The sequence below is a fragment of the Pieris napi genome, chromosome 16, assembly GCF_905475465.1.
Source record: "Pieris napi chromosome 16, ilPieNapi1.2, whole genome shotgun sequence".
Lineage (NCBI taxonomy): Eukaryota > Metazoa > Arthropoda > Insecta > Lepidoptera > Pieridae > Pieris > Pieris napi.
The window spans coordinates 6334568-6362443 of record NC_062249.1 but is presented as its reverse complement, the minus strand read 5'-3'; the positions used below and the strand labels follow the sequence as shown (position 1 = coordinate 6362443).

The window sequence follows — 27876 nt, the reverse complement described above, 5'->3', positions numbered from 1 at the left end:
ATCTTTAAAATTCACAATAAAGTTAACATAACTAAATGCATTGTGATCTCATTAAATTCACAATAAAGTTTACATAAGTAAATCTGTTTTATCTATTTACATTTAAAATAAAGTTTACGTAACTAAATGTATTGTGATCTCATTAAATTCACAATAAAGTTTACATAAGTAAATCAGTTTTATCTCTTTACATTTAAAATAAAGTTTATGTAACTAAATGTATTGTGATCTCATTAAATTCACAATAAAGTTTACATAAGTAAATCTGTTTTATCTCTTTACATTTAAAATAAAGTTTACGTAACTAAATGTATTGTGATCTTTTTATGCATTGTGATCTTTAAAATTCACAATAAAGTTAACATAACTAAATCTGTTTTATATCTTTATATTTAAAATAAAGTTAACATAACTAAATGCATTGTGATCTCTTAATATTCACAATAAAGTTTATATGACTAAATCTATTGTGATCTCTTTATATTTACAATAAAGTTTACATTACTATATATATTGTGATCTCTTAATATTCACAATAAAGTTTATATAACTATATCTATTGTGATCTCTTAATATTCACAATAAAGTTTATATAACTATATCTATTGTGATATTTTTATTTTCAAAATAAAGTTTACATAACTAAATGCATTGTGATATTAGATTTAGTTATGTAAACTACCCATATTCACAATAAAGTTTATATAACTATATCTATTGTGATCTCTTAATATTCACAATATAGTTTACATAACTAAATCCTTTGAGATATCTTTATATTCACAATAAAGTCCTACATAACTGAAACTACTGTGATCTTTTAAGATCACAATAAAGTTTTACCAAACTAAGTCCATTATGATCTCTTTATATTCACAATAGTGAATTTATCATGTGAAATTGATATTCGTATATGTTTTAATTGTACTTTATAATTTATATATTTTTTGTAAAACTTATGTTTACATTAATTGTCACACATTTAAGATGTAAGATTTTGTAAAATAATTAGTAGATTTAGTACTGTGTGTGATGTCGTAAGCTTATTAACTAAATAAATAAATAAATATTCTAGTCTATGTCAATTATACGAATAAATAGTGCGTAAGTACAAGGTACACATGTCAAAAGTGAAACTTCTTTGTAAATTAATTATTGAGTAATTAAGCTGACCAAATCCCATAATTTAATTTTCCCAGTCTTTCTATATTATTAAATGATACCAAGGCTAATTAAAAACCAGAGCTACAATTAGTTAAATTAGTTCAATAATATAAGAAATTACTATCATAATTGCTAACTAATGTCCACATTTTGTAAAATAGCCAACTGGGTCTTAGCAAAAGGTCCAAACCAACAAAAAAAAAATGGTAATTTTTTCCCATAATAAAATAATAATGATATTGATATGTATTAAAAACACCATCGGTGTTCAAGTCTCAATCGCTCTCTCCCTCTTTTCTTTGACAAAAACGCTGCAGATTTTCGTGCAGACTTCAGAAAAAATACTTATCGAAAGCACAACAAATACTTGAACTATTACTACTACAACCCTACTTCTTTAGAGTATTATTTTTCATCAACATATTTCAACGCACTCAAAACTTACTTATTATATTAAGCCATCACTTTTATTAGGATACTATCACTTCTGGAGATGAATTAAATGTGAAATTACTTTATCAAATAATTTGACATTACTTTGTCAAATACAACCTCATTGGTAACCGATCAAGATGATACAATAATTTTCTTACATTATTAAATTTCATTACAACACTTAATCAATTCTGTTTTAAGATATTTTATCATCAGACATAATGAAAGTATTTCATATCCATTATTAAGACCAATAACAAAAATAAAATAAAAAAAAACTAACCAAGTATTGATTGGTTTGTAGGGAATACATAATATGTTAAAAGGTCATATGTAATTTTGAATTTCTAAGCACATAGCCACAGTACACAAAAAGAACAACAGCCTTAGCAAGCAAGTTAAATTGTCGACATGACGTGACATCGAAGTTTCAGATTTGTTAATGAAATTGAGACTTATGTCTGTTTGATGCTGTATCAAAAAGCAACCCTTTGTAATATACCCAAAGTCAATTACCGCAAAAGAAATGTCATGAAAGACTAGGCTCTGCAGTATGTTAACATTCAGCAGAGTCTTACTCATTTGAAGTAAATCAAACTTCTTTATCAGCAATGCCAACTTTGAATGCTCCCATTTAACATGGTGCATGTAAAATTGACTACGGGAGGATTACTAATTCCTCCTTAAAACCTAAACTTGCGAATGCTTGCTTCTTATATATTTTAAATCTCTAAGCAGCAAAAAAAATATAATAATATTAATACCTCATAATATACAGTCTTACTGTGTCGTTGTCCTATAGAGTCATCTTACCAGGTCATCTTTTTCATCTTTGCTACCCTTGCTCTCACTTAAAACCAGAAATACCATCAGCTTTCTAATAGTACCCTGATGCGAGGCCCTGTGTAATACAACACCCATGACTGAAATATTATCCAATTGATTATTATCGATTCGCGGTAGAGGGCTCGTTTGTTGTTCTCATGTTAAGATCTAGAAAAATCAAAGCAAAATCAATTCTATTTTAACGGGCAAAATGCACAGCCTAGGACAGTGCACAAATTACCAGTCCTTCAGTTCTGGTTTTTTATTTTTCCGTTCCCAGTTTGATACTCTGTAAGGCCGTATTACGGGTAATATAATTGTCGCTTAGCTTTATCTTAATTTCTGTACAAGTTTTAAAACCAATCCCTAAAAATTATTTGAAGAATCCCTCAACAAATAATTATCTATAGTTTCATTCCATTTCCTTATTAACGTTAATCATGAATATATTAACAAATTAACGACTATTCAACAGTAATAGCGCTTTTACTGTTATCATTCTTATTAAATTCATTTCACCATGTCAAAGCGCCAAATGGCGCCAATGTCGGCTGCCATTATCACAATATCGCATTAAGCAATCAACATCAAATTCATAACTATTAATACCTGCGGTATAAACGAAAGGTAGAGGTAAGAAAAAATAGACCGAAGCATTTTATTACTACTTCAATACCTATGAAACTGAAAAACAATCAATGTTAAACTCATCATTTGACACTCAAAACATTTTCGTTTCCTCTTGAGATTCTAGACATCAAATTTGTTCTGAATCTTTCTTTGAAGTAACGCTACATTTGTCCAATCGATTTTAAGAAATATCTTCTATGTTTGGACTAACGATCTACTAATTGTCTCGCCACGGAAACAACCATAAGGTTCGACTTCTATATGCCTCGTCCCTAAAACGACTTCGTAACTCAGGACTAAAACCCTGGATTCTTATTGGGTCTAGTCATACTGGAAACAATCGTTACACAAAAGAAAAACATTGTACATTATTACTCCAGCCATCTTAATCTATAAGGATTGGCGTCGATTCTAAGTAACAAAGACACTCTATAAAATCAAATAATTTTTTTATTAATACATATATTTAAGATAGTTTAGAATATTATTCAACGTAGTAATAAAAAAAAAAAATTGTTTGTATTGATTATATATATAAAACATTTAAGCTTTAATTACCAATAAAATATACTTCAAACAATACGCTTCAATTGAATTTTCGTATAACAAAGTCATAATATGATATTAAACTAACCTTCTACGATAAATGGCGAAAATTATTGTAAAATTTATTACTTTTGTAAATACCTTAATATTAAACTTACTGAACTTCTAAAAATGAATAATTATTTTAAAGTATAAATTATATATGTAAAAACCTTATTATAATAACAGTCACTAAATAATTTCTAAAAATGGTATAAAATATATATAAAAAAAAAAAAAAAATTGAAATAATTAGTTCTGTAAAAATATTATAATATTAAACAGACTTGAAACTTCTAAAAATAATAAATTAATTAAATGTAACTTATTATAATATTCAACTTGCCAAATAATTTCAAAAATGGTAAAACATTTATAATAAAGTAGTCTGTAAAAATAAAACTTTATTAAAATATTCAACTCACCAAAGAACCTCTAAAAAAAATGGTAAAATTATTATTATAAAAAAAATAAATTAGTTCTGTAAGAAACTTATTATAGTATTAAATCGGCTTGGAACTTCTAAAAATAATAAATTAATTAAATGTATCTTATTATAATATTCAAGTTGCCTAATAATTTCAAAAATGGTAAAACATTTATAATAAAGTAGTCTGTAAAAATAAAACTTTATTAAAATATTCAACTCACCAAAGAACCTCTAAAAAAAATGGTAAAATTAAAATAAATTAGTTCTGTAAGAAACTTATTATAATATTAAATCAGCTTGGAACATCTAAAAATAATAAATTAATTAAATGTATCTTATTTTAATATTCAAGTTGCCTAATAATTAAAAAAAAAAATGGTAAAACATTTATAATAAAGTAGTCTGTAAAAATAAAACTTTATTAAAATATTCAACTCACCAAATAACCTCTAAAAAAAAAAATTTTTTAAATATGAGACAAAATTAAACTAATTACTTGTGTAATCTGTCGTAAATCTTAATATATAAATTACGTGTCACGTTGTTTGTCCACTATCGACTCCTGACTACCGAACCGATATCAAATATTTTGCACACCGTGTGCAGTTTGATCTAACTTAAAAGATAGGATAGCTTACATTTCAATTTATATTATTTTATTGCAAAATATTTGTTTATTATTGAACAGTCACAATTCTAACAGATGGCGCTGTGTTGAAAGTACCAACGTTTCACATAAGCTACAATTCAACGGCATAACAACCAATAAAGCATGGTGGTCCCCATGACTAGTGTTCTCCTACCGTCTCCCTTGAATAGTTTACTACTATGTAATATAAGAAAAACCTTAGCCACAGCAACGCGCTTGGCCGGTCTGCTAGTATCTTATAATAATGATTCAATTTATTTCAACTAAACCGACGGTAAGTATTATAAAAATATGTAATGTAACAGCTTTAAAATAAATATCGTTATATGTTTTACAGGACAGGTTCGGTGGCCGTCGATGCATAACTCATAGCAAAATCCCGAGTACATACCTCGCCATAATGTCTCCCTACCAGAACGTTTCTTAAACACGCACTAAACACTCACTATAAAATTCTAATTAGTGGACGTAACTACATATTATCAATTATAATTATCAAAAACTATATATACATCTAACGTAACTCGAGTAAATCTCAACAAAGACTAATAAAAACATATGAGGATCGGCCGAGTAAAAATATTTGGGATCACCCTCATCAAATATTATAAAATTATGTATTTCGAACACTCGTATAGGATTCATTTTCTTCCATTTATGTTAGGTAGGTATGAAGGACTTCAGCTGGGAAGTTTTGATTTTCATCGATATAAGACGACAAGACAGGGCCGACGGGTTATAGTTGGTAAAAAATTTAGATAACCTAAAACAGCACAGTCCCACACTTCCTACGCAATAGCACAGTCTTCCGTTAGTAAAAATACAAAACTTCATAATCGTAAGCTAGGTTTCATAACAAATGTAACTAATTTACCTTCAAAGGTGTAATAAAAATAAAAAAAAAAAAAAGAGTACCTACATCTTTAGGTTACAAAATGTAGAAAGGAAAAAAAATCGCATACCTCGTGGGCGTTAATCCTTTACACCAAGGATATGATATACCATATCAGTTTACCTCGATGGCATCCCGCTCTTCTGATTTGTTAGGGCTAGTTGATCTGGTTCTTAGGGTAGGAAATTAAACACTCCAATGATGACTTGATTTACTATATTTCACACACTGACCCTACGTAAAATGTATAAACACCAACTTGAACAAAGGAATTGCCTGTGCGCATGTGCTACAAGCTGTTTTATCCTTTAGTCCCCACTCTGACTCGACCTTCCCACTTCGGGCAGTTATTCGAGTCAATTCGTAACAATTCGTAAATAACCGAACGAGTCAAATGAGTAATTATTGCACATGCGCACTTGTAGCAAAAGAATATGTTTCATAAATTATTTAGAATATTATTAAATAAATAATAAAAGCTAACACTATATTATAATTTAATAAGTACGTGAGGGTTGCGGGTTACGCAGGCAGCCAGGCCTCTTATATCCGATAATATTCTTTATAATTTAAGTTAAATATTAACGACTATACCTGATTAAGGTATCAGAGTGCTTTGATAAATATTTGTATAGATACTTCTGCTCTAGTAGTTAGTAATAATAATAAATAGCTTTCTTTTTCATAGAGTACTATTGTCATCACAATGTCATCAGAAATACTTGGCAAACGGGTCAAAGTACACAGTACAATCAATGCTTAATTAATGTTTACCTGACTCTTATAGCAATCACTTCATTAGCCTTGATTGTAGAATCTCATTAACATTATTGAATTGTTACTTGACGGATCAATTTAAAAAACAAGTGATTTTGAATAAACGTTGTAACCAACACTTTTTACCTTGAAATCATAAGCAAATACTTTGATATTCTTGTTGTAAAATGTAGAATTATTGTAGTAACTTGATGAAAGATTATACCAATGATTAATATAATAGGTTATCGTATAGTACGGATTCCCTTTTTAATTTATGTCCAGTATATCGAAAGTTGAAATTTAACCTGACTCCTGTCAAATGATTTTTGTCAGAATCAGTGTTCAATATTGGAGCAAGATTAGAAAGAGTTCTGAATACGCGGATATGATATAAATAAATTAAATTATGGTCTACCGCGAATTTAGTTAGTTTACCTAAAACGTATACAGTTACATAACATAACATGCAAACTGAAAAATGATCTATGAATTTTCTCAATGCAAAGGGAAGAATCGCTGTTCTCATTTTTTGGGCTACGAATTCGTCTACGAGCACAGGTTACGCCTTTTCGATGCTACACAAAACTGCTACGCGATCAGCATGTCGCTGCGCCAGAATTGTGCAGCCTCTTCCTATGCTAAGGGCGTGTCGAGCTAATATTTTATATAAAAATAAATTAAACTATTTATTTAGTAAGTAAGGTAGATTTCAATTCTCAAATATAAAGTAATCAAAGAATATCTCTAAGCTATGCCTAATGGCATATCCCTATTACCCCCTTAAGTTCTTACTTAAGTAAGGGGGCATTAAGGTTGGCGTTATTATCTATAAATAAAATAAGTGTAATTAATAAATTTTCTTACATATTTTTCAGCAATAGTTATTTTTACTAACAAAAATAGTTTTTACACATTTGGCAAAATATGAATTTTAAAGAAATTTAGCTATAATAAGGAGTTCAACAACCTATCATGATTGATACAACAATATTTTAAAACAGCACAAAATGCCAAAAGTCTTTATCACAACGTTTGAAAGTAAACTCTATTGCCATACAAATAAAATTCAAAATGGTTAAGCATTACAATCGAGATTAAATTATTGATTATAACTTCAGCTTTTATTCGACAGCAATCTGCAGTATTAAGAGAAAAACCTACCGTCAGTACTTGTTATATTCATTGTGGACCACTTCAGGAAGTAATTAACGGTTCAAGTCCCAAGTTCACACACTACGTACGCGTACGAGGAAGTAGCTCGCACTAAGATTTTCCGCGCGAACGATTCTGCGGTCTGCCGTATTGCAGATAAATCGGCAGTAAAACGCCCAATAATATTATCCTTCCACTTCACACTTCTAGAGTTTATGTACTTCACCACGAACTTTTAAGTCACTGGACGTCAAGCGCAAAGGCGCGAAACGGTGTTTGACAGATCACTGATTGATTACGACCAACCACGACGCGTTCTTTTTTCGAACATGCTCTTAAGTAGTGTACGATATCCGGTAGATATCGGAAGATGCTACTTTGCGAGCAATCCAAAGCTTTTTGATAGTGTAACGACAAAACAAATAGTCCAGAATGAGTGAATTTCGAGCATGCGCACTGAGTTCTACCGTATGCGTATATTGTTAAGCTGCGGTTATCCTTTGATAACGTTTTCACGATGTTTTTATGATCTGGCACAATTGTGTGACGAATTGTTTTTACTGTGCCGGCAAATGTCAGAGAATTTTTCTGCTATTTTGCAGGCAATTGAGTAGATTGCTAGTTTGTATTTGGGACAATATTTATGTTTTATCTATAACTTGTTTTGTTTTATTCGTTAATGGTTTTTTTGTTTTGTTTGGGCTTGAGTTCACATTCAGGCATGCCTCTATCAAAGAACGAAAGTAATAACAATAGTGTCAATTCAACAGGTTATTACTGTAACGGTTAACAATAAAACAAAACATCATATTTATTTTTTAGTATCAATGAGGTCAAGCATAGAACAGCTTTTAAAAATTCTATGATTTAATATTAAATCCCGATCATATTATACAACCGTTAGTATTTAAAGTTTCGCACTATATATTTTAATCTGGCTTGAACAGGAAACCGAATGTAAAGTCACAGATACCGGACGAAAAATAAGAAAATTGAGTATTTAATGAATTCTATTTTTAAAACTACTCCCTGTGGACGTCACCTTATTGCAGTACGACAGAGTAGGCACGTATAGGGCTACTCTTAAGATATTTATCCGCGTGACAGGATAGATGTAGATATACCACGTTTTATACAACTTCTACAGAATTTACACTCCTGAGCGCCTGGGATTCAGGCGAAAATTCCATGTAACAAGAACAAGAGTTCCTTTCAAGAAAATTAAGGTTCTACCCTGTAGCAATAGGGTTTAAATTTGTATAAATACGTTTGTTACGATTGATGTATGGATCAATTATATAGGTTATTAGATCTCAGATAATCAATTTAACCCAGCTTTTTGTAAAAATGCAACCAGGCGCTCAAATTATTTTTTGAAGCTAACTCTATATTTTAATTAATAAATTTTATTAAATACTAGGTAGCTCAGTAGAGTAAAACTTATCTTTTGTTTATGTAGTTAGATAATAAAATAAAATCAGTGGCGCTACCTCCTCTTTAGGTCTTGGCCTTTGATTGCTGAATTTGTTTCATGATCATTTTTAAATATAATAGGCAAGTAGGTGATCAGCCTCCAGTAACACACGCCGTCTAAGACATATCGGTTTCCTCAAGATGTTTTCCTTCACCGTTCGAGCAAAATGTTAAATGCGCACATAGAAAGAAAGTCCATTGGTGCAAAGCCGTTGATCAAACCTACGACCTCATATATGAGAGTCGCACGCTGAAGCCACTAGGCCAACACTGCTCTCGTTAAAGAAACCACAGTCCTCAGATTTAATTATAGTGTCTGTATTTTGATCACCTACTAAATAGAAATATTGAATCACACGAAAACAATGTGAACGAACCATTATCATGACATATGAATTTATTATTTTCCTCGTTACGTATGTCTGACGTCCAAAAAAATAAAATTACTTGATAGCAAAGATATAATGAAATGATTAGTGAAACGAACGAGACACTTCAGTTTTAATGGACTTCCCTCATTCGGGGCTCAGAAAGTTCCTAATTAATTCTTATGAGATATTGAGGAAGCCTGTAATGTGCCAATCAGTATTAACGTTTTACCAAGCTCAAGTAAGCTTGCGTTGATCCAACGGACCCATAGATGGCGTTGATCGAAGTTGTAACTCGCAGTGCCTATTGAGTTAAGAATAGGCAAGAAGCAAACAGAACATCTACATACAGGCCATATATACTACCAAAATAAAGATCGTTATTTATTTTCATTATTAGAACTTTATAATAAAAATAAATATGGATTAGTTTAATTAACCTTAATAATAGTATGAGTGAAGGAATAATGTAGACACTACAAGAGTCGACATCACGTGATACTTCGTAGATTTTGTATGAAAAGGTGGCTGGCAAAGTAGCGATGACTGACGTATAATTACTTTAAATTTCTTTCAATATTTTTTGAGAAAAGTATTATGTACCGTGTGTAATTACATTTGTATAGACCCTTTATTTTCCAAATGCTTGATTAATTCTGTACAAAAGGGCACTTAAGCAAACCGTAGCTTTTCTTTTTATGATTGGAAAATTCACACCAATTGACCTAGTCCCATGCTAAGCTGGTGAAGCTTGTGTTATGGGTACTAGGCAACGGATATACAAACAAATTATAGATAGATAGACATATAAATACATATTTAAACATCCAAGACCTAAGCACAACACCAAATGCTCATCACATCGATGTTTGTCTCAGTCGGGGATCGCACCCGGGACCCATGGATTCACAGTCAGGGGTACTAACCACTCGACCAATGAGCCGTCAAGCTTAGTGTCCTCATAACTCTGTATAGCTTTAATACAATTGTATCAAAGCAGGCTGTAATCATCCCATACCTAATTGGAACTTCTGAGACATCATCTAGGCAGGTCTTGTAATACCTCATCCATTATTTAAACGACGAAATAGTTGGTGCTGTAACTAAAACATCAACCTCTAAAACTTTCATCATAACGTCTAACTGCGGTTTCGTGTTTCACAAAGTTTTATTCCTTCATTAGCCTTCAAAACTTACTAATGTATGTTTGCTATGATACATCTTGCTCTATTTTCCCCAATCACTATTCGAACTTAAAGGAAAATTTTTACAAAATGAATTGCATCTTGGTTCCAACAAATCGTTAATTAGTTTACGACTATAGGGTAATAATAATCTGTTACTAACATCTCTCCTTTAGAACGGGTTGCCTGGCTAGCTATCGCTAAAGCCGCCTGTTGCACTCAGTGTTTAGATATTACAGAGTTTTAAGTAGTGGCACTCGTGTACACTTGAAGTTGTAAATATATAATATATGAGAATATTGTCCAATAACATAATCTATTTAAAGACTGCCGCACTATCTTCCTTATTCTTCTCTAAGAATATTCAAATGCTTAGCAATTTAACTATGACAATGTGGAAAATATACTAAATTATATTGTATATGTTAAATAAAATAAGTACATTTATAACCTTATCATAAATAATTTTTTATATTGCTTAACATTACCTGTAATAAAAGGCTCCTCAATACAGTTCTAACCACATTCTAGGATACATGTTTGTTTTGTAATCTAAGTTTATGGCAATAAATTATTGCTATTCACAAAAACTATATCGGTTCAATTACATCGTTTTAACAGAAGTACCTATTTTTCTTCATCGTGGCGTGAGAACAGCAATGATACAATAACTCAAACGGTTTTTCATTTTAATTCTTACTAGACCCGAAAGTCTAGTCAATCATCATCTTTCTACTTAACAGTGGTATAAATGTAAATATGAGAAAATACTTTTAAAGTCTGACTATTGCCTCCACATTATCGTGGAAACAGAAAAAGCGTAATGTAAAAGATCAAAGCGAGACACTTCGCTAAGTGGCATAGTTTTATACTATTTAGAGATGAAATATAATTTCAGTTTTACTTAAATTTAACTATATGTTTTAATGTCTAAATTCATACAAATTATTACCAAAAAAATATTGGTTGTTTGTAAAGTAGGTTTACGATCGAGATGTTTACGTGATAACGTCTTATTGGTGATATAAGTTTTTGGGAAGTAAGGAATTAATGAAGATAACAATTTTTTCAAATTTTAAATTACATCTATCGTTTTATTCACACTTTTGATGATAAATTTCGGGTGTAAAATGACAAGTTTACTTATTCGACTATGATATACATTTTTCTTCATACATTCACGGAATGACTGGCAGCGCTCGAGATGAGACGGGAGATCGGTCCGTCTCTCTCTCGTTATACCTGGGATCACGCTCGTGAGGTTTTGGTGTGACATAAGTTTCTGAACATGTCACCCGACTAAAACGATTTTAAAGACGTTATCACGTCAAAAACTATAAGTTTTTAAAGTAATCTGTTTAGTATGGAAGCGCATGACTTTGTACAATTGAAATAATGCTCACGTTTCAAATTAAGATTATAATTTTAATAAGCCTCAACAAAGTTTATTATTAAGCCTTCATTTAAACCTAAGTTTAGGCAGTAACTCATTTCCCTAGAGTGTAAGTAGACTTACTAAAGATCTTTCGAGATAATCATAATCGTAAATACGTGTTCTGAAAACTTTACGCGCTACGCTGTCAATCAAAGTTTGCTTAGAAGTTTAAATGGTTCGGTTTGATTTATTGAATTATGATAGAAGTTGTATTGCAATTGAAGCAAACTTTATTAGTTAGATATAATAGATTGTAGATACACAACAAGAAAAATACTAACCCTTATAACCTCGCAGAGTAAATATACGTTTAAGAAACAATTAACAATATTGTATCGATAAACCCATTTATTATTGTTACCTTTTCATGTTTTGCATTAGAAAAAGACAAGAAGAAAATAAAACACTTTATTATCATATCAACTCAAATATCTTTTTCATGTAGGTAAACAAGTACACTTATGAATTGTCAGAAAGAAGTTAAATTCATTGTAAATTTACATTTACTACCAGTTAGCAAGTTAAGGGCGTAGAGCGGGTAAGAAGAACTGGCAAGAAACTTTCCGCCACTCTTTTTCATCGCCAAGTATTTTCATACAAATTGTTTATACATCATGTATACACAATATACAACATATTTAGGTAAAGTAAAGTGCGCTGGCCCCCACACTAGGATTCCCTGTGTTGTGGGCAGCCAGTCTCTTCCTTTTGACATGTTAACTATACTTTACTTTATGATTTCTACATCACAAATTTACTATTAAACTATTTTTGCACAATAAGAATAGTTTCTGCATCAGCATAGGATAGGTTTTTTTTTTTTTATAATATATCACTTTTCTACTCCCCTGCCATTGTGTCCAGGGACCTTTGCACATCACACGTCTCGCGAAAGACGCCCCGGCTACATCTGTAATATTTTTGTTAACAATATTCATGGGCGAGCCGGGACGCAATTCCTCGCGAGACCCGTCCTTGGGGTTTTGTTTGCCGCCTTTACATATTCCACAATTTTTTCGCAGAACCGTTCCAGGCACGATCTGTGCTTTATTAACATGTCCTGTAGGCCGTTACGGTCTACAGTCATCTGCATTTGTTGCTCCAGGTCGTGCCTGGACGATGCGAAAATAGGGCAATGTATGAGCACATGTTCTACTGTTTGTTCTTCATCGCCGCAGTCACATGCTGGGCTTGTCCTAATTTTAAACCTATGAAGGTAATGTGCAAAGGCTCCGTGCCCTGTAAGAATTTGCGCCATCTGGGGTGTGAAACGCTTCTCTTTTATTAATTTGTACGCAGTTCTAACATTTGCGATAAATAATTTTGTAGTTCCAGCTGTTTCACCCCCCAGGTAGCGTTCATTCCATACATCTAGAGTCTTTTGCCTTATCTGATGTTTTACATATGACAGGGGGTATGCGGCGTATTCAGGTTTTGACCTCAGTCTTTCCGCCGCTTCTTTTGCTAACGTGTCCGCCCTCTCGTTCCCTGGCGTACCAACGTGCGCCTTTACCCAGAAGAGGCTTATATGAGTTCCTCTTTTGCGGCACTCTTCCAGGCTCCGGCGGATCTCGGCTACCTGGGGATCGAGAGATCGTCCACTCACAATAGCATCTAATGCTGACCTAGAATCACTGTATATTTTAGCGTCACGCTTATTTTTATTTATGTGGCTAGTCGCGTTTCGTAGTGCCGTCAATTCAGCTTGAAAAACTGTGCAGTGGGGCGCCATCTTAATCATCTTGCTATTTATTTCCATTCCATCTTTCCATTCCGTCCAAGCGGCACCCACTCCTATACTTGTTTTGCTGCCGTCCGTATAGATTTGTGTGCCGCCGTGTCCTTCGATTTCTTCCGGATTGGTGAGCATCTTGTAGTCCAGTTTTGTTTGTTTCGCCGGGTGTGGGAGATCTACGTATTTCACTCTCCTCTCTAATTCTTCGCCCTCCAGTATTTCCGTGCTGACCCCCCTTCTTATCTCGTATAAGGCAGCGGCTTCTTGAATACGGAGGTCTAGTGGAAGTATCCCGGCCAGTAGGGTTGCTGCGTGTAATGATGTCGTCCTATAAGTTTTTGCTACTTTTTGGGCAAAGCCCCTTTGAAGATGATTTAGTTTTCTGCGTACACAGATTTTATTTGTCGCGGGAGCCCACACCGCGGCCGCATACACTACGATTGGTTCAATAACGGCAGTGTACGCGGTCGCGATAACTTGCTGGTTTAGTCCCCATTCGATCTTCGCGGCTTAGGATAGGTTAACAAGATATTGTTTGAGATTTTTAGTAAGTGTATGTAATGTGAGTTTTGAAATATTAGTGATAATTTTGTTTTTAAGGAAGTGGTTACCGATGAAAGGGCCTCGAAAGGAGAAAAGGCGTTGGGCGAAGAAAGTGCGTTTTTGGGTTGGTTATATAGGTTTGCGTTGTGTTTGATGTGGTGTGGCGGTTGTTTGTTTCCAAATTAGTTATGTTTTTAAGCTTAAGTTCTGTATTCATTTTTATGTTTGTATTTTTGACGTCTGGGTTGTCTGGAAGAAAATGCTGTTAGCAGTAAGACCAACCATTTATATTTTGGCTTATTTCATTTTTCCTCCCGTTTTTATTTATGTATATGTGTGTATGGGTTTGAAGAGAGCCTGCGATATCTTGTTTATAATAAAAGTGTTAAATAAAGGTAAGTTCGTCCACAAGATCCATATATCGAAGGCTATGCTTATCCAAAAAGCCAGCCTTTGCATAACGTAATTATTAACGTTCATTTTTTTTAATAACTAAGTTTTTTTAAGGTTTAGATGTAAATTATATGCAAATAAATTAGATAAAATGTTATAAAAAGCTGAGCTGGAATTGTGATGCCATTTTACGTGACGACTTCGATAAAACTAAACAATACCAATAAGTAAACACATAACTCAATAAAACCAAAAAGTAATAAAATGAAATGAAACTTTCTCAATCATTGACACTATGGCTGTAGAAAATTGGAAATCTTGGGTGCTCGAACCAAAACTCAATTCGACACGATAAAGGACGCCGAGCCAATTAATCTATGTGAATTAATTTGACTCATAAAACGATTTATTTCATCGTATTTCAAATAAATTATTGTTACTCAGAGATTAGACTTCTTTATACTATTGTATGGTCAAACATCAGAAAAGAGAAACAATTGTCAAATTGTCAAAAAAGGCTAAAGGTAAATTTATTAAAACATATTCATTAAAAAATATATAACTGACTTCAAAATTCACTATAAGTATTAAATAACAGTATTTATTTGCTGTTTTGATTGGCCTTAAAGGAGAGTTAAAAGTATTTATAAAAAAACAGTATAAATTATAAGGCAACGGGCGGTCTTATCTATTTAAGACAACCTTTGAAGAAAAAATAAGGTTAGCGTAATAGTGTCATATTATATTAGATATACAATAATTTAAATATAGTTTGAAGATAAACATTTAAATAATTAAAAGAGATCCTAAACACATGAATCACAATTTCTAAATTAGGTAATTAATATAAAAAGGGTATCAAGATCTTTTCAGCAAAAAAAAAAACAAGTCTGACTACAAAAAAAACCTCCTTCTTTGGGGTATAATATAAAGATTCATCTGGTAACTATAAAAATAAATTTGTCATTATATGATGACTCTGTATGATTTGACCTACAATCTACTGATTTAAATAGAATTTCTATGACTACAGAAAACGAATAAAACATACAGTTTAATAATATAAGTTTTAGTTATACTGTAATGCTCTAAAAATCATTAGAAACGTCGATTAACAAATGTCTAAATCCATTAAAGAAGCTTTTATTAAAAGACTAGACAATAAAGAAAACCTCCTATAAAATAATAAAACCATGTACTGTATTATCTATATTGACAAAATAGACACAGCAAACCCCTTTGGAACCCTAAAGATCCCCGATTCACCTCTAGACTGCCCTTATTCACTTTTCATTTCAAAGCCAGGAGTCGGCTGAATGTGAATAAAACATAAGGAATTATGTTAACACGCGTCCTGCAAACGGTGCTCGCATCTTCATTAATTCATACAGCCAAACAGGACCTTAGGGTAACACCACACTGGTTAGCGTAAAATCATAGAAATATTGAATTGTGTCTAGGTTTTTGAAGTTATACTTCTTTTGGCACGTTAGGAAAAAATGATGAGAGTAAATTTTTAACACAAAAAACCGACACCCTGAATAACTGTTTAAACGTCGGTAAATCTGTATGGGCCGCTAGTTGGCGCTTCCTTTGTTTTACAAGTTGCATTGTCTGTCATGGCGTAGTGTTTTTCAGAATCGTGTTTATTTAAACCAAAATAATGATTTCTATACAGAAAACCCGTTCCAATGTGATAAAAAACATAGTGTTTATTGTTAAATATCATGATTAGTAATACACATTTCTCTTTATGAATTAAAGCTGCTTTTTTATGCAATACCATTCTGATTCTTCCCTTTTCCGAGTAAATAGTAGAGGTTTTTCCGAGTCACGTTTTAATCTCAAGACTCATATCATTGTAAGTAACCATATTTTCAATTATATTCAGATGTTGTAATTCTGAAATCACCACAAAGTAGTTTGGTGAGTGAGGAAGATTTTTTAAATTTTTATTTCAAGATGATTTTAAAACTATAATATATTTTTGAATACCTAATTGATTATTATTTGGTACTAGATGAGAAAATGTCTTAACTAGTGTGTAGCCGTCCTTATTACTCAAATGTACTATCAAAGGTCGCTGATTTGAATGTACGAACACCTACAAAAAAGGTTTACAATATTTTGAATCCACATTAAGTCGTGGATTTAGGTGGGATTATATGAATAAATTTTCTAATTAACAGAATTCGATTTCCGATCTCAACATAATTATATGTTACACCAAAAAAATCAATAAAAACGTAATCAAATTTGTGGGTTTTGTATACTTCAGGTAGGTCACAAAATGTAAAGGTAGGCTTTATAAAAAAACGCAACAGTTTTTAAAACCAGCCTTGCGATTCTGTAATAAACAAGAAACTACAAACTCCCTCCTTATCAGAATGCCAAATCGTAAAATGACTGCTTTACGACTGATTTGAGCGCGACCGCCGCTGTGAAAACCGCAGTGTGAGTTCGAAAAGTGAGTTACAGAATCGCACGGCAGTTATCTGAACACTGTCACGCATGTTTTTTCATTTAAGACTATGAGATAATTCAGTGTTTGTTTCCCTCGACTTAGTCCAAATAGTATGCGACGTTTTGATTTATAAACCGAATTTTTGCTGGAATTGATGTCAGGATTTTATTAACAATGGGCGTGAATGAGGTCCGGAATGCTTTATCCGTTTTATTGATATTTTTTAGGCAAATATTTTATTAGCTTGTTAGTTGTTGTGCTCGATGTCTCCTTTGTGCTAAAAAGTGTTAATTGCTCCCATACAAAGGAAAGTCTATTTGAGTTCAGCCAGTGTTAGAACCTACGATATCACAGTTGAATTTTTCAATTAAAATTCTTTCGAATTGCACGCTAAGCCAAACTAGCACTGCTCCCTAGGCGTGTGACCTTTAATAAATTGGAATAATAACATCAAATTAAAACCTTTTGATCTTAGTTCGCGTGTTTTGAATTGGGTTCACGTCACGCACTTCCTAATTTGACCAAAATTAACGCTTAGTGACAAATGGGCATAAACTATGCCTGATTGTAGATCTATTTCAAATATAACATGAGGTCACCCATGTCAAAATGGAAAACGTAGTATTACTTTATAGGGTGAGGTGGGTTTTTTAAATTAATTATTAGCTTCATCAGGTGTCACTATATTAAGTACCGGCTCATTGGTCTAGTGGTTAGTACCCCTGACTGCGAATCCATGGGTCCCGGGTTCGATCCCTGGCTGAGACAAGACATCGATGTGATGAGCATTTGGTGTTGTGCTTAGGTCTTGGGTGTTTAAATATGTATTTATATGTCTATCTATCTATAATATGTATATATATCCGTTGCCTAGTACCCATAACACAAGCTTCACCGCTTAGCATGGGACTAGGTCAATTGGTGTGAATTGTCCAATCAAAAAAAAAAAAATTACTAAAGGTTGGCTGTTAACAACATGAATTGGTTATATTGCCCTAGTCTAGACCGCGGATGTGATGCCGGTCCACTTACGTACGTTCCGCAAGCACTTCTTCCTTCTACCAGTCTTTTGCCTGGAATTTCGCGCATCAATATAAACTGTATCAAGTCCTATCGATGACACAAAATGTATCTGAGATATGCGAGTTTCCGTATTTTAACAGTCTAGAGAACTTTCGTGCCTTCCCTATTCATTGAAGGACTTTTTCATTCGTCACTCTTTGGGTCCAGCTGATCTCCGCAGGACCGAAGACGATGATAACACCACATCTAAAAAGTTTCGAGGCGCCTTCTTGTGTCTTCTTAAACGGTCCATGCCTTACAGCCGTATTGTGCGACTGGCAAGATGTAACGTAACAGTGTAAAAGTCAAACCCTTCATTTGATACTTACATAAATACATTGACTGTATAGTGTAAATTAATAAACAACATCTTTTAAATTCAAGGTTTAAACTAGAAGAACCTTTAGAAGCCATAGGTCGGGACAGGGGTTCAACACGCAGCCGTTCTCGAGACTCAAAACTTTTAATGTATTAGATCACCAGCCACGGTTAGACTGATTGTTATTTCTCATAGACAGACGTCGCCATATGGAAATGAAGAATCAATACATGCGCTGAAATATTTTTGACAATTGCGACTACTATTGCTTAGAGCGAGCCTTATCGCTAAACAATCTCTTCCAATAAATTTAAGTTTAGCGTATATGAATTTAACACCACAGGAAATTGGCCATTTATTTCATAGTCTTTATAAGCCCATAAAACTGCTATAGCCTAAAAAAAAACCATGAACCTTGACCCAGGAAATAAAGATAAAAACCTGCTATATTAAAGGAAAAACGCTTTTCGGATTAACGAAGTTTTGAATTAATTGGCAATGGATAAGGATCAAATGTCGACGTCACACGTCTCAAGTCAGAAGTTTCTTTGGCAAGCTCGGATTATTTGAGTGGGGAAACAAAACATTTGGGAGATTTTGTTATACTCGAACGCTTTTACCTTTTGTTAGGGATTAATAAGTTTAATTTGTAATAAATATATGTAGATAATCTGTGTATTTAACTTATGACATCACTCTATGTACACCATTATAAAGCAACTGTTTGGTCGACGTCTGTTTAAGTAAAAGCTTCTATTGAATCAAAGAAGAATAACGGATGGCTATAGTTGTTAAGAGATATCTTACAGATAACCTTAATAAAATAAAGATATTATGTATTAATATTGATGCTGTTTTTTATGTACGTAAATTCATAGGGTTAAATCACGATTCATGACACTTCACTAATCACCATGATTGTTTTATTAAAACATTTAATTCTCGTGCATTTAATGCGTCATTGAATTTTTATGTAGTAGGTTATGTAGTTATGTAATAGGAAGCAAACGGGCAGGAGGCTCACCTGATGTTAAGTGATACCGCATGGAAGGCTCGCAAGTGCGTTGGAGGCCTTTTAGGAATTGGTACGCTCTTTAAGTAATAAGTTTATCCTATATCAGGTCTGATAATGGCTTTGATCACCATGTAACGCCATTATTGACAGGTTTATGGTTTTCATACTCGATAGTATAGGAGCAGTGTTGGATATAAGGGTCGACTCTCATCCCTGAGGGTTCGAACTCCGGCTGTGCAACAATGTCTGTGCGCATTTAGCTCGCGCTCGTACCGTGAGGAAACCGGCATGCCTTAGATCCATAAAGTCGACGGCATGTGCCAAGCACAGAAGGCTGATCACCTACTTGCTTATTAGAAATTATGATCGAAACAGATACCCATTTCTGGCCCCCCGTACCTAAAAGGTTGTAGCGAAACTGGTTGATGTTGTAATACTCAGTAATATAGGGACTGTACAGTTTCCTTAACGATGTATTTATTTGAACAGATTTTAAAGATGATATACATAAAAACAATACTTACAAACATTTCACATTTCGAAAGACGCAAAGTATTACATAATATTTTAATGGCGTTTTATTAAAATAACCAATATTATACGTTAACACAAACTACTGATTGCTTCAATTAAATACATCGATTGCTACGGGTATATAGTACCCATGGAATCCCGTGTAAAATTGAGGTCTTACTTTGCACGTGCTTGGAAAGCGAAATCGTCGGTCGTTATATAGAGCCCCATCCTTTAGTGACAAATCGCTACGATTGCTTTAATTTGTTACCAATTTTAGACACATAAGTTACAATGCATGAGCTAACAGTATTGAATATATCAGAATATCATTGTCGCTGATAATTCATATACAAGTATTTTCGAACTATAAAATTTTATATGAATTTAGGATATTGATAATTGAATGCGCTGACATGAGAAGTGAGACAAAAATTAAAACCCGAAACTATAGTGGTTTAATTGTAGTGGAAAGAAACGAGTAACAGAGATCGTTTCGCAGACCGGGTTGACTTTTATTATCATTTAAAAATACAGAAATTTATATGACGGTGGAACATAAATTGGTTACCATCCAACGAAGCACCGACATTCTAATACTTAAAAACAAAATTGACGACTTGACTTAAAATAATTACTTTTAAAATTCAAGCAAGGCAAAGTGTAACTAATATTAGTATTTCACTTCCGACTATACAAGGCAGAGAAAAAAAAGAAAAAGACAAAAATATTCATTTAGAAAACATATTAGTATAATAAATGGTCCTTTATATTAATTACTAAACACCTTAATAATATTTAGTATAAAAATAATAAAACCAACAAAAAGACTGATCCAATTATATTTTTCGATTCCAGTAATCCCCAAACAACGACAATACTACTTAGTAATTACAATCATGATCGAGTCTTCGGAAGGGAAGACTTATATTAATATTAATAAGAGTGCGTAGACATAATGTTATCATGAAATGGTCTGCGGAATAGAGCCTTCTACGTGCTTTGGGCTGTAAAAGGCTGGATAGGAGTCTGATAACATAATCTATATATGTACAAGTTGAAGAACCTCCATGGTTGGACGATCGTTATTTCAACTGGAGATCTTGAATCCCAGTAGAGCAGTTATGGAGTGGAATACACGGCGTATCACTTGCGTACATAGAAAAATCGTCAATAGACGCAAAATTATCTATATCATTCGTTGACAGGTAAACAGGATATATATATATTATAGAGAAATTTTGATGTAGAAATTATAGGGATTACTTTCCAATATTTCGCCCAATATATTTACTGAAGGCAAATAAATATTTTTATTTTTTATTCCATTAATGAGTGCAATAATCGAGTAAATCATCGATTTTGTAATGGTTAAAAACCACACTACAGAAGCGAAGAAAAAGGGAAATCTTGTTATACAATAAAAAATTCAAAAATTATTGAATGCTAATACGATTAGTGTTAGCTTAGCGGTTAAGTGTGCGTGTGTGTTATTAAGTCTGACCGTAACGTCGAACTTCAGCTGTGTATCAGTCTCCCTTCAATGCGCGAATAACTCTTAATTGTACATTTAGAAACAGTGACAAAACAAACCGACTTACATCAAAATATTTGCAATATTTCACATTTTCACATCAATGTAACAAATGCAGCCATCTGAGTTGTAACCTCCGAGGCAATTTTGACTGAAGTTTGCCAATTAGCGGAGAATGTATGCCAGTTCTATTCTATTCCACGACCAGCATTTCAAAACTGGCAGTAAATGTTTACAGAATTTAACTTGTTTTTATTGTCGTATAGAGACATTGTTAAAATTGTTTTAGTAATCTTACCAATGCATATAAAAACTTCTTTCCCTAAAGAGTAGTTTGTCTAAGATCGAACTAAAATTTGTTCAAGGGCATAAACTTGAAGACAGTCAAGTGAATGTGTTATCACTTAACATCTGACGTTATTCCCATCTCGAGTACCTTTTCAATCTCAAAGTTACTTATGAAGTTCGTGGTGCGGTTTTCTTGTTGTTCTAGTTAAATTAATTAGATTATTATGTTACACTTGGTAGTGTAATTAATTCCCGCATATCAGTTTTAAGTTTACATGCTCTATTATTAGGTTTTCCCAAAGGATTATTATAACGGTGTATAGTGTGGTTTAGCTTTGTTAGGATAATGTTTACGTGATAATTACGATTACTACGAAGGCTTCACATGTTCGTTGAGGATTTTTTATAAATGAGAAAATGTCACCTGGCCTCATGTACATTTATTAATTTAATGGTTATAAGTACAGTATGTAATACCAAGCTGATTTTGAAACTTATTCCACAAGGACAACTGAATGTCATCATGATTTTGTTACTGTGAGTTTTTCTTGAAATTATTGTATAATTTACTGGGCAATTTACAAATAACTCCTGACAGAACGGTACAGAACAAAACAATACTATGTTTTTAAATTTTCCAGGCAAGTCGAAACAATTAGCGTAGGTAGGTAGGCAGCTTGATATTTACGAAATTTAAGTGTATCAGAGGGTTCGAATTTAAGTTTTTCAAACCACTGGTACCAAATTATGAATAACGCTCTTGAAATGGACTCTGATAAATCGGAATTCTTCAGAAATGTGCTCGATATGTCTTACAACGACATCTATTGAATTATCCATAAAACTGAGACATCAAGCTCATAATTTCTAGTAGTTTACCTAACAAAGTCAACAATCACTTAATGCCAGAGGTAGGTCAAATGCCAACTCGGCAAATATAGGCTAGACGGAGGCCTCATTGATCTAAGATATAGAATTAATATATATTAAAAACAGTTGTATTGAAAACAGGTAGTGAATCAGTGTGTTATGTAGACTGCAGACTGAATTCAGATTTGATTCCCTGGTACAAATATTTTAGTTACAAGACACAATTATATTATGTTGATTTTGTTACACATTTATTTATAGTATGCGTTATATTATAAACAAATATCAAAACTCTGATTTTTTTATAAATGCATAAGGCAATAATTATCGTTATATTATAGTGTGTGTTTGAAACACACAATCAGTATGTCTAACTATCCTTATTTCAAACCCACAAAATGTTGCATGTAAATACAATTATCTAAAGCTAGTACCCTTTAGAAAAGCGTATAATTACCTAATACAATTTAATTATATGTTTCAATTACATTATTAAAATTGGTTGACCATCAAAAAACTAAGGCACGCAAAACGCCAGGACAGAGGGTAATTTCAGATTAAAAATAAATACGTAAAAGTGATTTAATTTATATTCAAGAAAATAATGTACTTATTCTTAAAAGGTCAGCAACGTACTCGGGCGGCGATATCACTTGACAACATGTGAGCCTCCTGCCTATTTGTTCTATAAAAGAAAAGAACTTTAACCATTGTTTTCAAATAAAATCAATCAAAACACGATTAATCATGGCATGACTGCTCCAGCGAGTTTATAAAACTTTTGCTTTTGCTTTTTATTTAATAAACAAACTATTTCAACATATCGTCAAAGCCAGGTCGAGTTACATAAAAATTACAGTCTAATCATTAGACTCTAATGTAATATATGCTGTTAATTTTAGTATTATTTTAAGATGTAATTAACTGGATATTAAAACGAAATTGCACTTGTATTTCGTGTAGCGTTTTAAGGGATTTAATTGATTAAACTATAAAAATGGCGTTGTAAATACTAATTTCAGTTTATAAACTTTTTTTAATCAAGAGCTGTACAATTATACCCGACACGTAACCTAAGCAATAAAAGTGAAACTGTGTATACAAAATTTATTTTAATAGACAGTCTCCCCGATCTACATACATCTGTATGTAGATCGGGGAGACACAATGATAGATACTATCATTGATCACAGTTTGTGAGACACTATGTTATTCCTCACGATTTTACTCCCCAGTACGAACAAGTAATAATGCTCATGGAAGAATAATCTAATGTCTTTTAACTCGAGACTGGCATGAGCATCCCGGGCTGGCCTATCTGACATGTTGCTCGAGCACAGATCGCAACTGGGAAAATTCTGCCACAGAATTATCAATTATGTCAGCAAGATGAAGAGTCTAATAATAATAATAATAGTAATGTAATAATCATGTAGCATGTAATAATAATAGTGACTCGGGTCTCGCCGGCCACTCATGATGGTATTTCCGGAGCAGTCGTCGCCCGGAGCTGGCAACTGCTTAAGTAAGTAAAGTTTTTAGGAGAGGGAGAAGGAAAGACACTCCTCTGCTGTTTCTCTTCTCGGCCACAGATCTCGTGGTAGGTTATAATATATAGGTCATGTATATTTAATAAAAATAGGTAAAAAAACTTTTTAAGTTAAACGGTTTTATGTTAAACATACATTGCAATGTTTAAGATAAATGTACTAAAAACCAAAAAATAATAAAATAGATACAGTCGTGGGAATTATAAACATATGCATAGACTAGACTAAAATAAAACCGTGGGGCACGTCAATAAGAAAATAGTAAGTAATTTCCTGACCGTCTGCGGGCCAACTGCCTATTTTAACGACGAATTAAACGATTCTTCTATCGCACATTAAGTCGATAATTTGTAGACAATTGACGTGCCCTACGGTTTTATTTTAGTCTAGTCTATGCATATGTTTATAATTCCCACGACTGTATCTATTTTATTATTTTTTGGTTTTTAGTACATTTATCTTAAACATTGCAATGTATGTTTAACATAAAACCGTTTAACTTAAAAAGTTTTTTTACCTATTTTTATTTTCTAGTTTTTAGTTTTTATTTCGCGTTCTGTTTAATTCATTTAGTGCTTCGTTATTGCAAGGTTCCTTGCTCGTTAGTTTATATAAATAAATCAATTCTATAATATAAATATAATATATATTTAATTAATAAAATAGATACAGTTTTTAATATAATGTTATATATATAATATATATATATTTATATATTATATAATATTTATTTATTTTTATTTTATTTATTTAGTTTATTGTATTGTCACGAAAATCCAAAGTGTATACAAAATTTCAGATTAATCGGTTGACAGGAAGAGGGTGAAATTTGAATTACTAAATTTGACCCAAGAATAAATAAAACAAACGGGGTGAGCTAAATAAAACCATTTAAAAACAAAACACTGCTTTAAATAAAAAATAAAGCTTCAAAAACTTAAAAGACTTAAACACCATATTTGGTATCCAACGTCACTTCAACTTCATTGATTAGAACCTGACGAAAGAAAATACAAATGAGTCAGCATAAAAAATGTAATCCTTGTTTTTAAAATCGCATTTGTGTGCGATAATGATCTATTAAAGGTCATAACAATGTATCAATCTTTAAATAGTTAAAAGTTGAAAACAAAACCATTTTATAAATACCATGAAAATACATTCTGCTACTGAAACAGCGACCACAACCGCAATGGAAATGTTTCAAACAACGAATATGGCTCGCAGGGCTGTCCAAAACTGATAATACACTTTGACATAATCTAACTTTAGAGACTGTTCTAAACATTTAAAAAAATGTCTATCGCTTAGAATAATTTTGATTAAAATACAGTCGTTCAATGATCGTTTGAAATGTTTACTTTCACATTAAATTATGCATATTTTGGAATTTGATCGAATTATATAATTAGACAGATTCAGTTGAATAAAGAACGTTAGGTTAAAACTAACATTGTTAGATCTTTAAATTACATTTTGTCTTATTTATAAAATCTCTAGTAAGGCATAATAGATTATTTCTAAAAAAAAAAATTCTAATAAAAAAAATATAAAATACGTATGCAACCGTAATTTGCTGTAATAATAAAAAATCCATTTTAGATCTTAATGTGTATGGTAAGTTATTTCGTATCAAAAGTTGGATTTATAAAATAATATAACAATAATTTAAATAAATGTAATTGTGTAATCTTATGTCTTCTGTTTCTTGCCTAGTGCCTACCATAAATATTTTTTTTCTTTTTTTAATAAGTGTAATATACAATTTGTGTACAAGCTAGCCTAGCGTATAGTATTTCTAGTTAGTATATTTTCTCATGTACTTAAGTGAATTTTGAAAATATTCTTAATCTCTTCTTATTTTAGAAATCAATATCTTACATATTTATTATAATTTCTATTTTTATAAAGCTATGTATCAGCCCTGGATTACAGTCTCATCGTAAGTACTTTTAGACATAAACCGGTGTGTTTATTTTAAATTAACCAATAAAAAAGTTACAAGCAATATAAGCGACGTTAACTGACAGAAATATCGAATTTTTATGTAGGTCGCGGTGAAGCGAAATTTATTAAAATATTTTTTTGAAATCTTTACAAAAATATGCTGATTAAATTGTAATAAAATGTTAGTTCTCGTTAATAATATCCTGTGACTATTAATAAATTTTTAAGCGAGGCAACACCTTCTTTTTATTTGCCATCTCCTTGCGAAGGTTGGTGATTATCATGGCTAGTTTAATTTTCGATGCCGCGCTTCTAAACAATGACTTGGTGCTTTGACACAACCATTGTCTTCAGCTTTTCAACCAAGACGTACGTCTGCGGCCAGGTCTCCTGCTATCTACCACTTTGCCTTGAATGATTAGTTGAAGGAGCTCGTAATTTTTTGGTGTACCTAACGTAAAACGTGTCCGAAATACTAGTTTATTTTTTTCTGCATTCTGTCCAGCATGTTTGTATTTCGTATGCGGTCCGTCGAAGATATTTTAAGCATACGTCGATAAACCCAGACCTCAAACGCTTCCAGTTTTTTGAACATAGTATCTGCCAGCGTCCAAGATTCTACGCCTTAGAGCCGCACAGAGAAGACGTAACATCGCGCAATGCGAGTTCTAAGCTGAAAATTTAGGCGCTTGTCTCAAAGTACTCTTTTTAGTTTTGAAAAGGCGTTCAGCGCTTGTTCAATTCTGCAGCGGATTTCGATGCTATTTTCACCCTTTTCATTCATTTACCTAATCCAAGGTATCTAGAGCGGAAAATCTGTTTCCATAGGTTTATTTTCAGCGCCTCTATTATAACAGTGTATAGTTTTGAAGACGATGAGGACGGACTAAACTAAAACTTACACGTGCAAAAAATTGTCTATCGGTAATTTGAGTAAGTGCCTTATAGTGAAGGTTTAGAACATGTGGTTCTTAGGGTGCGTACAGACTATGTAACATATTATATAACTTGTGTTTTATAACACGTCCACATTATGTAACCTTGTTATTCAACATTATAACATAAAACAATACTGTACACATTAGAATAACAATGCAATATAACAATGTTATATAACCATTTTAAATAACAAAAAAAAAACATAAAAACGTAGATGCTGGATGGTTCTTCCTAGCATACATATCAATAACATGTTTTATAACATTCAGTGTCCACATTATCTGAAACATGTTGTATAGCAATGTTTTATAACATGTTATGTTATTCGACGGCTCATTGGTCTAGTGGTTAGTACCCCTGACTGCGAATCCATGGGTCCCGGGTTCGATCCCCGGCTGAGACAAACATCGATGTGATGAGCATTTGGTGTTGTGCTTAGGTCTTGGGTGTTTAAATATGTATTTATATGTCTATCTATCTATAATATGTATGTATATCCGTTGCCTAGTACCCATAACACAAGCTTCACCAGCTTAGCATGGGACTAGGTCAATTGGTGTGAATTGTCCAATCAAAAAAAAAAAAAAATAGTCTGTACGCACCTTTAGGTTCGTTTTCCGAAGTAATAAGTAGTATCTGTTGATAGCCCTATGAGCTTACGATTATTATTTCAATATTGAAATTTCGTAGATCGCAATTTCAAATTTGCAACATCGGTGTTAG

The 27876-nt window shown here is 32.4% G+C and overlaps 1 protein-coding gene and 1 long non-coding RNA gene across 4 annotated transcripts in view; both read right to left on the bottom strand.

Moving 5' to 3' along the window:
* Positions 1-27876, bottom strand: part of LOC125057032 — a 162340-nt gene that overhangs the window by 79129 nt on the left and 55335 nt on the right. Inside the window, exon 1 of one of the 3 annotated variants that reach the window (XM_047660454.1) lies at positions 7531-7937. The exons of the other annotated variants lie outside the window; for them this stretch is intronic. Within the exon in view, the coding sequence (XP_047516410.1) occupies positions 7531-7552 (22 nt within the window). The 5' untranslated portion in view covers positions 7553-7937. Of the gene's footprint in view, positions 1-7530; positions 7938-27876 lie in introns of those variants that run through there. 3 annotated transcript variants of the gene reach the window in all.
* Positions 756-6091, bottom strand: LOC125057036. The gene is made up of 2 exons (XR_007118158.1): positions 5681-6091; positions 756-2522 (listed from the first exon to the last, which is right to left on the bottom strand). It is a non-coding gene; the product is annotated as an uncharacterized LOC125057036 (long non-coding RNA).